This window comes from Hirundo rustica, chromosome 4 (assembly GCF_015227805.2).
Source record: "Hirundo rustica isolate bHirRus1 chromosome 4, bHirRus1.pri.v3, whole genome shotgun sequence".
In the NCBI taxonomy this organism is placed as follows: domain Eukaryota; kingdom Metazoa; phylum Chordata; class Aves; order Passeriformes; family Hirundinidae; genus Hirundo; species Hirundo rustica.
This window is the reverse complement of record NC_053453.1, coordinates 39,987,321-40,000,668: the sequence shown is the minus strand read 5'-3', so window position 1 is coordinate 40,000,668 and position 13,348 is coordinate 39,987,321. Positions and strand designations below refer to the sequence as shown.

At 37.8% G+C, this 13,348-nt stretch overlaps 1 protein-coding gene across 1 annotated transcript in view; it reads left to right on the top strand.

The window, feature by feature from the left end:
- Positions 1–13,348, top strand: part of PAWR (pro-apoptotic WT1 regulator) — a 75,065-nt gene that overhangs the window by 38,886 nt on the left and 22,831 nt on the right. The window contains 1 exon segment of the mRNA XM_040062734.2: positions 575–703. Within this exon segment, the coding sequence (XP_039918668.1) occupies positions 575–703 (129 nt within the window).

Below are 13,348 nucleotides of genomic sequence, written 5' to 3'. Positions count from 1 at the left end.
ACTGTCAAAGTAATTTAAAAATTACTGGTTTTCAATGGTAAATTTTCAAAGAAAAAGTGAAAACCAAGGGCACCAAAATTAAAATGGGTGATTGAGACTGACAGTTCAACCTCAGCTGGTGCCACTGTGTCAAAAGAGATCAGCTGTTGAGTGAAGGGTACAATTAACTTTTTTTTTTCTTTTCTGGATTTCCTGAAAATCTCTTATATGTAAAGGTAGTATTTTTGCCACACACAATTGCATGTGGCAAACAGTGTTGTGGAATCATTCCAATGGAAGGAACTTCAGGTATATAGTCCAAGCTCCTGCTCACAGCAGGATTAGCGCTGAACTCGCACAGCATTGTCTAAAACCTTTGTCAAATTGGATCTTGTTTTGATTATTGTTTACTTTTTGTGATGAAGAAAGAGCTATTAGTTGGAAAGAAAAGCATTAAAACATTTAGTTAAACTTTCTTGGAATATGAAATGAATATTTGAAGATATTCACTGATACATGAATTTTGTGAAATATGGGCGGCATGTGAAGTCACATACGAAGACTGTAACTGATAACTAAATATTTTTTGTTTTAGAGCCTGGATGAGTATGAAGATGATGAAGCAGGGCAGAAGGAACGGAAGAAAGAGGATGCTATTACTCAACAGAATACGATACAAAATGAGAGTTCCAGTGCAGATACCTCTTGCTCATACTTACTCCAGGTGAGATCTTAACATTGTTCATTTTGGCATTTTACTCAGATTTAAAACTTGTACTACTTTTTTCTTTGTATTTCTTAACAGTAGATTATACCCTGCATAAAAATAAACCTAAGGTTTAGGAGTTGGCACATTACTAAAAATGGAGTATGAGGTTCCATTCCTCAAACTTAACACTACTGAGACAAAGAATCTGACAACAGAATGTTCTGTTTCTGTAGAGGTCATGAAGGTAATAGTTTTGATGGTCATCATAGAACTTAATATTTAGGGAGGGGAAGAGAAACTGGGAGATTCAAGTGAAAAATACTGACAGGTTTAGAATATTCAATTAATTGGAGGTAGACTTCTAAATCAGGACACATTTTCCTAATTATTTTGTCAATTCACTTCTAATTACTGATTCTAGGATTGAAACCAACACACAAACTCCTAGGGTAGCCCTTGTCTCTGTCAAACCTTTTCCGCCTTTTTATTGCTCCCCAGTCCCCTGACTGCACTCATTGCTGCAGTCCCCACCCCCTGATACCAAAACATTGCCCCTTATGCCCAGTACAGACCTCCTTCATATTATACCACGTGTGGCAAATGTTCCATCTTTTTCCTGAGTGCCCTAAGTCTCTCTAACCAATCTTGTTTCTCCTGTTACCTAACAGCTGTACAAACTGAGGCTGTCCAGGTCTGCCTGTTGACTCCAGCGGAGGCAACAGCACATGCACAGGTAGAAAAACATGCAAACAAACCAAGCACGTGGTGCTCATGGATAGTTTTCTGACTATCCATAACTAGAGGGGACATGGCTGGATTGGTGGATCTGGATGCGCTTTCCTTCTAAAATTTTGCCCAGTCTTTCGTATGCTCATGGTTGCCTTTAACATTGAGAAGAGCCTGGGGCAGAGAAGTCTACAACTTAATTACCTGGAATGTCAAGATCAGTCTCCCTTTGTTAAAGTTGAATCTGTCATTTTCCATATTTCCATGTGATTTCAGCAAGGTGTCCTGGTGGGAGACATCGGGAACAACTGCTTCCTCTTTATGTAACTGAGTATTGCAGAGAGAGGTTGGCTCCTCTCAGCTGCCTGTTCCCTAGGCTGAAGAATTTTATTTTATTTGGTTGTTCCTCTTACAGGAGTTACTCAATAACATTCTCTACTTTCCAGTTTGACTCTGTTTTGTTTGCTACCTAAAAGCAAACCAATGATGCATTCAGTACAACATAAACTCATAGAGTGGTTTAGTAGTGGGGTTTGTTTTGTTCTCTTTTTCTTTCCTAATAATTCCTGATACCTATTTATCTCCTGAGCACTGAATTTACTGTTTATATTGTATATGAGTAATCCAACTTAACATTTTGGAGTTATCTGTGAGTGAGAATAACAAGCTCAGAGGTCAATGCCTGTGTAAATTTAGGAACCTGCTCACCTTTTTTTCACTTATGTACATTAGATTAATCTCCTGTTCCACCTCCCAGTCACTTCCAATAAAGGAGTCCTGCATGTTTTTACAGTTCATATATATCTTTTCTGTTCTGAATAGCATTTGTGGGCATCTCCTCCCCAAATACATTGAAAAGCACAGGTTTCTACACAGGTTCCTGTGACATTATTCTGGTTGTTCTGTCCACTGTGAAATCTGACCATCAGGGTCCACCATTATTTCCTGCCTTTTCATCAGTGATTTATTCACAGGGCGTCTTCTTTTATTCCAAGAGATTACTTTCTTCAGGAGGTTTTGGGGAGTGCCTTTGAAATGCAGTATGCTGTCAATCAAATTTCTGTCATGGACATGCTTTTTATAACTTAAAAAAGCTGTATTAGATTTGCGAAGGGCAACTATTCTACAGATGCCTTGGTGACTCTTCCACGTGGCATCATAATTACTTACTTATTCAATTGTTCTAGACTTATGAGCAACACTTTGTCCAGTATTAATATCATGTTTACTCCTCTGTAGTTCTGTGTTTGTTTAAGAAACTTCTTGAGGATGATGTTTGTTACCCCATGGTACTAGAGCAGTTTTAAATGAGAAGTTCCATTTGATCTCAAGTAGTTCAGCTATTACATTTTTCAGTAACATCAATAGTTTCTTCAAAGCTCAGGGAGTAAATAGCTGCCTCATTCTGGCAGGTAACATTTTAAAATTTCTTTTATTATTTTTTTTTTCCACGTTCTAACAGTGCTTCTGCTGTAAAAAGACCATTCTCCAGAGGGAATGCTCTGATATGACGCTCTTACCATTCTTTTCCATGGTCAACATCACCAAAAGTATTTCTGCAAAGTGACTGTCTCCTCTGAGTATGCCTCATATAATCAGATCTGTTGTCTTTGCAGATTCGTTGAGAGCCATCATGCTGAAAAGTTTTTATGCTTTGTTTCCAAGTTGCTTGTAAGACTGTTCCTTACAGTGTTCACTCTGTTTTCACTTCTTCAGCAGACATTCCAAAAGTTGTAATTTTTAGTTTCCCCTAGTGGTATTATATAATGCTTTGGCTATATTCCCATGTCTTCTTTTTTGAATCCAAATTTTCTGTTCTTCTTGACCAGCAATCTCAGTTTTCACTTACCAAACTGTCTGTGTTAATTGTATCCCGCATTTTCAACTTTGTCACCTCTGTATTGCAACAGGCATTACTTTGTTGATGGAGCACAGCAGGAGTGTCCTGTTGCTAGCAATACAGAATAGAGTCCCAGATCTAGGATCTGGCAAAGGCCCAGGCTGGCACATGTACAGAACAGATGGAGCCTTAGAAAGTTGTAGCTACTAAGACTTAATCAGTTTACTACTGGCTCTGTCAATTCACTTTTTATTAGAAGACTTAGAAAGAAGACTTGCCCATTTTGAACAGAATTTGACAGCAGTGATAGTTCAGCTTTGATGACTTAATTTCCTTTTGATTCTACTCTGTGCAAGACTAATACTCTTTTTAAAAGTAGAGCTTATGTTGTAGATGTAAGAACTCATTTTAAGTTGCCATTGACCAATATATATTTTCCATGTACTAAGCAGAATAAATACATTTCTATAGTTACAGCTATTTCCCCCCCTTGTCCATTCTTATTATAATTTAATGACATTTTAAAATATATAATTATTGTGAATGTGGTAAATAAGATGCTATTGACTTCATATTTGATGAGGAAATATGTTGCTGAATAAGGTTTTCTTTCCAGTCCTTAATCTGATTTTTTAGTTTTCTTTTAATATTGTCAGAGGTTACAGGTCTCATTTTCTTGGGCAATATGTGCAGTTTTTGAAAACTATGGCTGAATTTACAGTTCTTGATCCAAAGCACAGACATACCAGGTTTGTTTAAGAATAGATCTAAAGTACAGCAGACTTGAGTATTTTCCCTGAAGCAGAGCTATTTGACCAAAATCATCTTCTGAATTATTTTATATTGGCAATATAGAAGATGGTAGGTCTGGCAGTGTTACAAGCACTGAAAAACTATTACAATCAAAGAATTTGTTATTTTAACTTCAGCAAAAGATCGTATGGAAAGCCACACCTCACCAGGTGAATCAACATTAAATCTGCTCCCAGACACAAGTGTTATATCTGACTTTCTTGCTTGATTTTCCTCCTGTTCTTAATAGTACTAAAATTCTGTTCTTCAGTTGCTGTGGTCTTGTGAGTTACAGTACTATGGGCTACTCCAGTTATGTGTATGGGGATACAGATTGATGGTGATGTCATGTATCCATAAGCTTGGAACTCTTATAAATGAACTAAAAATCTGTAATGCTGAGAACAAGCATAGTTCAAACTACTCGTTAAAAGTTGCTAAAGTTTCTTCTTTTACTAGGAATCTTCAGTGTCTGGTAATTATAGAAATCTAGTTGTTGTTTAGCAGAGATGGCAAAATTGAAAATAGTGCAAAACTATTTGATAGCAGTGTCTTTCTTGCAGGTGGACAGAAATGATGTGTTCAAAGTAGCAAGCATGTCTTAATTGAAAATGGTATTAGTATTTATGTGCTATACAGAAAGCTTGCATCAAAAAGCCTGCAAGATTTGGCTGGAAAAAAGAATTAGTTTAATGAAGATTTATTTTTAAGTCTTTTAGAAGACTTTCTGAGTTCCAGAATGTGGAAAAGATATTACTATTAGCTAATACTCAAAAAACCCCTGCCAAAAAATACCATGTGTAAAAGCCTTTGTATCAAAGCATTCATGTTTGCTAATACCATGGTCATGTGTCTCTTGGAATTCAGTTGTTTATGCATCCTAAAATATGCCCCAAATATGTTCCCTTCTTCATGTAATCCTGTGGCAGTAGGGCTAACATAACCTCTGTGTCATTACAAAAACTATTTTGGAGCATGGTAGTATGTTGTGTCACCTTATGGTGTCTCCAGTGGAAAATTGGAGAGCCAGTTAGGAAGTCTGGGAAGATCAGTTCAAAGTTAATATAAAGCCTTGCAGTGGGAGCTACATGTATAGGACCTCCATCCATTAAAACCTTCAAATTACAACTGGCTGTTTTCTGGCAGTTATGCTATTATATTACAGAAGTATCATTCTCAATACCTTGGAAATAGTTTGAATTTTCTTTTTTGGTTTATGTTATCTTTGGTTCCTTTTTGCTTGCATTTCACTTCAGCTCTTGTCATGTTTGTGAATGATAGTTGTGCTGTGCGCTGAATGAGTACATTGCAAAAATTTTATCAGCTGTGAATAATTGACATTTAATATATAGGAGTTGAGTAAGTATATATTGTCAAAAGCATCAAGAGACAAAAAGGCATTTGAGAACTTCAGAATTCCTTTTGTCATTGGTTTGAGGGTGAGGGTTATTCTAGATGTATGTTTTTCTCCTCAGTGAGGAAAAGGGCCTTGCTGGATAAGCTGAATACTTTCCTCTCCCTGGAGAACTTGACCCAAACATGTCAGGATGATTTTTTGCTACTAACATATGAAAATAGGGATCAATTAGAGTGAGAGGTACTGATTTTTTGTGTCTGTGGGCATGGAAAGAGGAAATTCCGAGTCACTTAGATACTGAACTTCAACTTTTGTGAAACTAATACCTGAATCCTTCAACTGAAAGGTAATTATTTATAAATACTAGAGTATCTTACTGTAGAAAGGGAATGCTGATCTTTGTTATTGTCACACAAAAGCAAAATTAGTCTAGTGTATTTCTTAATTCCATATTGATAAATTGAAAATCATAACTATTGCAGTTACCAATAGCTTTTGTTATCTGTAGTGATTGCCAAAGATCTCTCTGCAGTCACGTGCTAGAAATCTGCCTCAGTATTTGTAGTGCCGGTATGAAACTGGTAGGGGAATTTTGCCTTGCAAGTGTCATGAAGCCTGGGACCCCATTATGAGATGACTTACTCTTTTTTTTTTTTTTTTTTTTAAGCCACCACAACTCTTTTTCTGTACGTAATTGCATATTATGTATTGCTGCAAAGCCCAGGGCCTCATTCAAGACCCTTGCACTTCAGATGGAAATAGCAGTCATTTTGTTCCAACCATTAATTTGCTTTGTGTATACAATTATACTGCACATTTCTTGCTCCCTCTGTGTTGGTCTTAGCATGTACATGAACAAGAAATTCAAGAAATTGGGATACTGAATCTCACAAAATTATTTTATACAAGGCACAGCTTCGTGAGATACTGAGATACTAACATCCGTACTGAATTGCAGTCACAAACACAGAATGGATTTGCTAGACAAAAGAAGTCACTTCTTTGTTGCACTTAGGCTTGTTAGACTGCAAGTTGTATTATATTCTTGCAGTAAGTTCAAATTATGTCAATTAGCAGACTAAAGCTTGATCTTAATACTGAATTCCTGTGGAGCTGTTAATCCAAGACAAGAGAAGGCAAAGATGCCCTAATTTTCAGCTCAGAGCACTGACTTACATACACAGTAGTATTGCCATGTCTTGCATTGCTTACTCTTCTCTGTAGCAGCAATGCAGGGTTTTGTTCTCTGCAAGAGATTAGCTTGTGATAGCTGCTTGGATAATAATTCAATTTAGTGTAGAAATTGCCCAGGACCTTTCAAAGAATCCTTGTTGATTGGAGGTGAGGTTAGGATAAAATGTCTACGTAATTAGTATTAATGGTACAATTATAAAATGGTGTCACAGTAGGTTTGGTTCATTGTAGTAACTTCAGTATGAATTCCTTGGCTGGCAAAGCAATCTAAACTTGATTTATTAACATGAACCTTTAGTTATGCCTTGTGCATTTAGTTGTAAGTAATTCAAAAGCCTTTGAAAATTGAAGGAAAATCACATCTGTTAATTTTTTAACCTTTTGTTCTAAAAAAGCTTAACATTTCACCAAAAAACATTGCTGGCACTTTCTAAAAGGAATGTGGTCCAAAGATATTTCTACAGAAGTATAGTTCTGTTTGCGTAAATACCATACTTTTCTTTAAATATGACCTAACACATTGAAGTTTTTGGAAACAAGGATATATATCAGTGTTACAAAACTGTACATGTCTGAGAGGCACCTTACAAGCTTTGCTGAAAGCAATAAATAAAGGTAAGGAATAAAATTCCTTCCTAGCTTTGTGGCAGACTGTGAGAAATGCAGGGATCTGAATTTGTTACATGCATCTCCTTTCAGAGTGACAGCTAAAAGGCTGCTTGACGCAAGCTTCCCCAGAGTTTTTCACTTGAATCTTGCACTGAGAATACACTGCCAGATAAGCCAGTCAACTCAAGTTGCACTTTTTGTCTATTTTGCCTTTTCTGGCTTTTCATTTTGCAGTGTAATATCATACAACAACATTTTACTATTACTTTCATTATCCAAAGTATGTGGTCATAATATTCATGCCTTTTCAAAGGTGTTCAGCCTCTAGGTTTCACACAGTTCTTGCAAAGAGGAACTGTGTGCATGCATTCAAGAGTAGTAATTAATCTTTTGTAAGTATTTTGCCGTGATGTTGCTTGCTATTAATTTCCATCCATAGAGAAGATGTGCTACACTAGGCATGCCTAAATGTATTAAATATGTTTTCTTTTCAGCACTACATTTTTTAGATGTAAGAACAGAAATTATTTTGCATAATAACATGATTGTAATATTGCTATTGTTTTTAAAAGTAAGGAAGTAAATGTGATTAAAGTTCAAAAATATGTTAATTATGGTGACATATGTTTGAGTTTGGAAGTCATAAGTAATTCTGCCAAAAAAGGTTATATGACTAATATTTAACTCTAATATTTAACTACCAGATAATATTCATCTTGGATTTTCTATTTGCAGGTGGAGCGTGATGCACTTCACAGAGATGATGTGAAAGCAGTCATTAGTATCCACAAAGAACTTAGGCAATACTAGTGACTGCAGTAGAAAATTCAATAGAAACTCTGACTATATGTCTAAAAGTGTTTGCATAAAAATTAGTTTAAAAGTATTCAAATTCAATGTTGAGTATTAAAATATCACTAATTTTTTAAAATACATTTGCACCTTAAGTCAGTTTTGTGTGTATGTGCAGTGGTTTTTAAACTGACATTAGTTGGAGGGAATTTGCTGCCCTGTGCAGATCATGACATGAACCAGGTGCTTCATTTGCCTTCTGCCATGGTTCCCTTGGCTTGGGAGACCCAGATGATTCCTTTGACCTGTGTAAGGAAAACAGGAACAGAGGAATTTCATGTTTTCATGGTCACACATGATCAGGCAATCACTCAGGTAATTTATAGCAATATGAGCCTATATTCTGAGCAGTTTGAATATGTTAACAACTAAGTAATAAAGGCACATGTCCACTTGGAGAAGAGCTAGCAAATGCAAAATATTGAACATTACTGAGTACTGTTCTTTGTGTTCCACTTAGGAGATGTGGAAAAATACATCATGATGTCAGGAGGGGCAGTATCATGAATTTGAATGAAAGTTGCATAGGTCTAGGACATTCTGACCTGTTCTGAATTAGTTGACTTTGCAGTCTTAATTTACTTTAATTGCTTTTTTTTCTGTATGTATTATTGCATGTTGGGAAACCTCCCACTCTATATAGTAACGTTTTCATTCATCTTCAAGGTAACTTCTGAGTTTGAGTGATAATATTGCATGGTGTTCTTGTCTAGTATAACTGAAGGCAATAACTACACTCAAGGATTTGTTTTGATAAAAATGAGATTGCTAGTTTTTAGTTACATTGTATGGATTTATGTTTTTAGTAGAACAGCAGTTTTAAAATAGTGGAGTCAGACTTTCTCATGGGAATGGGCTATGTCATAAGATGTTGTAGCAACATAGGTTTCTCTGCCAAAATCTTCCTCCTCTCCTGTCATGTGAGTAAATGTAGTGTATGTATGTCGGTTGGTATAGTGCTGCTGATCCATGCATGTTCAGTGGGTTTTACTGTGCCAAAGGATCTGCACATGCAAATCTGATTCAGCTGTACTACATGTGCACTATCTAGTACTGCTGCTTTTGGAAAGTGCTTTCAGGTGAAATTGTGGTCCTTTTTGCCCTTAAGAAAATCAGGAAGCTGAGAGCTATCACTTACTGATGTGAGACCAAAGGGAGAGAAGGTGGCTGTAAATTGCCTGTGAGCCAGATAAAGCAATATGCAGCCTTGAGGATGCAGCTCGGGCATCCCTACTTTGAGTTGCCTGACTTCTGCTCTTGGAGGGTAATGACTATCAAGGTTTGTCTTCCTAACAACTGACCAAGAAGAGAGATATTTCCATTTTTTTGTGGAAGGCAATATTTGTGTTCAGTGCTTGATCACTGTCACCATAAATTAATTTGATTATCTTTGATGGCAAACCTTGCATTTCTTAGAAAGAAATACAGAATTGTTAACATTTTTAACATCTGTGCTCAGTAAAGTTTCATTTAGTGGATAAGTAGTTTAAGCTTAAAATTTTGTTTGATGAATGCATTTCACTGCCAGTAAATAGAATTAAATGAACTCTCTTCAAATTGAATATTTGATTTTGTGTGCCTGTGTATGTGTGCACAACTGTTTGTCACAGGACATGCATGAAAACTAAAGCTGAATCAAGCCTGTATCTGTGAAGGCAAGGCATTTTGAAAGCTTCCTGTTCTTACTTTAGATTCACAGTTGTGCCTTGGAACCTACAGGGTTTTCAGCACAACCTGCTCTTCAGATACTTTCTAAATCCTCATGCACAGCAAGTGTGAAGCAAAGTGTATAATGATTTCTTATGTTTTCTTCCTTGTAGTTTCCTTAAGTTTGGTTGTGATCCTTCTGCTAAGATTTGATTGGGGGGGGGGCTTTGTTTACTTTTATTCTAATTTTTTCTTGTCTTCAGATGTTGCTGCTGTATACTCAGCCTGTATGAACAGATATTTGGTTTGTTGTTGCCCTATTTGTTTCTTTCACTCTGGAGTTCATGTAGCTGTGCTCCAGAATTGCACCAACACTAGCTGTGGTTACATTGGTCTGGAGCCTTTTTTGGAACCTTTATACAGATGTAAGGAAAAGGAAGCAGTTTCTCAAATTCCCAGCTAATGTTTTGAGCAGCCTAAGGGGCTTCATGTAAAGGAACTTTTTTCCCCGCCACATGCTTTCTGTTTTGGACTGGCTTTTTAAGTCAGCTGGGTTTACAGTGGGTATCTCCTCCTAGTCTTTTTTATTTTTGTGGGGAAACAAGAGAAATGATCCTGAAAGTATAGTGGTAAACTGTATCTAAGGTTTCTTTGGCAAGAAGAACCTTTGAACACCTACAAGTTTACTGAAAAAGAGGGTCTTCCTGACGTATCTACTTGTGCAAATAGATTACACAGCCTGACTGATATCAGAAGCTTTTGTAAGGTATGGTAATACTCCTGATTCCTGCACTTTTCTGTGCTTCTACTCTAGAGAGAGCATTTTAATTGATACTGCTTTCATGCCAGGAGCAAGTGTGAAACCTAGGTAGCAGTTATGAGTAGCTGCTGGTTGTGTACAGAGAGGGAGGAGGTTCTTTTCTGCAAGAACCAACATGGACCATGGACCGAGAGGATCCCTCCTGCAAGGTGAAGAGGAGAGACTCCTTCCTCACTATTGTTGAAAAATGAGCAGAAATGTCTGCTCTGCATAAATACACGTAGCATTGGTTGCCCGACATTTTGTAACGTGTATCATACATTCATGTCATTAATACCAAGTTAGAGCATATCATGGAGTAGTGACTCAGATGTGCTGGTGTGTTTGGAAGGTGCATATTCCACTTCCATGGTGGTGGGAGGATGGCTGGGGCAGGATAGCCTGCTTCTCCATCTCTACATCCTTGCAGTCTAACTAATGTGATGGCTCAGGAGGGAGGAGGAATCTGTAATTCATAGTTGTTCGGTGGAGACAGTCTGACTATGTTTATACTGTTAAAAGGTGCAAGACCTGGGTGTGACCTCAACTGCTGTGCTGCTGATAGAGCCTGTGGCTTAATTATTAGCAGCATTTTCTGGTATGGTTTTGGTTCATGCTACCTAATGCTCTCTTATGTCATACCTAAGGACTGAGGAATAATGTGCCACGAGCCAGTCCTCTTACATAGTATGAACATCACAGCACCAGTTTTGGCTGCCTGTGTAGTGCTACAAGGACATTACTAGCTTTTACTAGATCAAAAACAACTGCATACCTTTAGTCATCAGGCTGGGGTATGCCTTTGCTCTGAAAACACTGCTTTGAGTTTTAGTTCAGCCCTTGTGTGGCTTCAAATACTTGTGTCTGAGGGGAACCTACAGATTCTTATTTCTTAGGGATAACACATTGTCTTTCTAGTCATTTTTCCTGCTCTGCTTTTTCTGAGTCACCTGAGATCTAGTCAGGTTTTTTCAGCCTGATCTAATCAGCTCCTTCACAGCTTTTGTTCTGAGTGCCTAATTGCTTGTCCTGAGCTCTTTTTCTGACTCTTCAGTGGTGAATTATTTCTTGAATATAAAAATAGAGAATAATAAATAAAAGAAAAGCTCTATTAATTTGTTTAGATGTGTGTTTCTGGTTTACTTATTTCTGGGAGCTGTTTTCTTCTGGATGATGCTTGACTTACCTGGAGTTACTTGTGTTATCTGCAAGTATTTCTCTAATTATTTTCTCTCACCTTGTATTCTTAATAGATTTCTTCATAGGTACGAATTCAGGATACTCTCTGTTAAAGCTCTGATTGATTCACTAAGTGTTCTTGCAGTGTTTCACTGTGGCCCCCTGGCTCTATGTAAACAGGCAGATAAGTCATAACTCCTTCAGCTTCACAGAAGTAATATCTATCACTTGAACCCAGGCATTTTAGTACATTTAGTAGTTGTAGTTTGAAGTCCTATTAATTATATATTAATAAAAGATAGTAGATGAGGTTGTAAAAAATAAAGTTCACAAAGTTTTGTTGCATTTCCATGGAAAACATCTCTCTATGTTTTCAAAGGGGTGACACAATTGAGAGGAACTGTCAACTGCCTCACAGGCAGAGTGGACCTCTAGACATAGACAAATTAGAGAATTGGGCAATCACCAACTGTATGAAGCTTAACAAGGGCGGGTGCCAAATCCTGCACCTGGAATGGGGCAGTCCTGGTTGTGTGCATAGACTGGAGAGCAGGAAAGAGACCTGGGGATCCTGGTGGATGGTAAGTTGAATGTGAGTCATCAGTGCCCTGGCAATCAGGAGGGCCAACCCTGTCCTGGGGGCATCAGGCACAGCATCACCAGCTGGGCAAGGGAGAGGATTGTCCTTATCTGCTCTGCACTGAGGCGGCCTCGCCTTGAGTCCTGTATGCAGTTCTGGGTGCCACAATGTGTGAAAGACATTTAAAAAAGCTATTAGAGGGCATTGAGATGAGAGCCACAAGGATGATAAAGGGTATGGTGCGTGAGCCATACACGGAACAGCTGAGGTCACTTGGTATGTTCAGCCTGGAGAAGAGGAGACTGAAGGGAGACTTCATTGTGGTCTTCATCCTCACAAGGGAAGGAGTAGGGTCGGTACTGATCTCCTTGCTCTTGTGACCAGTGACAGGACCCGAGGAAATGGCATAAAGCTGAGTCAGGAGAAGTTTAGGTTAGATATCAGGAAAAAACTCTTCACCCAGAGGGTGGTTGGGCACTAGAACAGGCTCCACAGGGCAGTGATCACAACACCAAGCCTAACAGAGTTGAAGAAGCATTTGGACAACACTCTCAGGCACACAGTGTGATTCTTGGGGTATCTTGTTTAGGACTAGGCATTGGACTTGATGATTCTGATGGGTCCATTCCAACTCAGAATATTCTTCTATTCTGTGATTCAGGAATGGGAGGTAAATGGTATCTCTTGACTCCTGAGAGAAAAATTGCTTATGGGAAATTTTGATGGGAGGAGAAGAAAGGTATTTCATCTGTCTTTTTGCTGTTCTTCTCATCTGCATTCATTTCTGGTTTGTATTAGGGTCACACTGGCTTTCAGTGGTTGAGCATTTAGATGTTATTTATCCCACTTTAAGACCTGAATGAAACCTTGTCTGTATTGCAGAAGGTATGTAATTAACCATTTCCAAACAAGTCTCAGTGCAGAGTTGTACTGAATGTGAGAAGTAGCTGTAGTTAATCAAGATGTGATTTAAGGTATGGGAGTTAACTTGATTTGCTGGATGGAGATAGAATCTACCTTGGTATGTAAAAAGGCAAAAAACCTCAGCAGTATATCTCCTTTTCTATGTAGTGAAGTTGTATTTG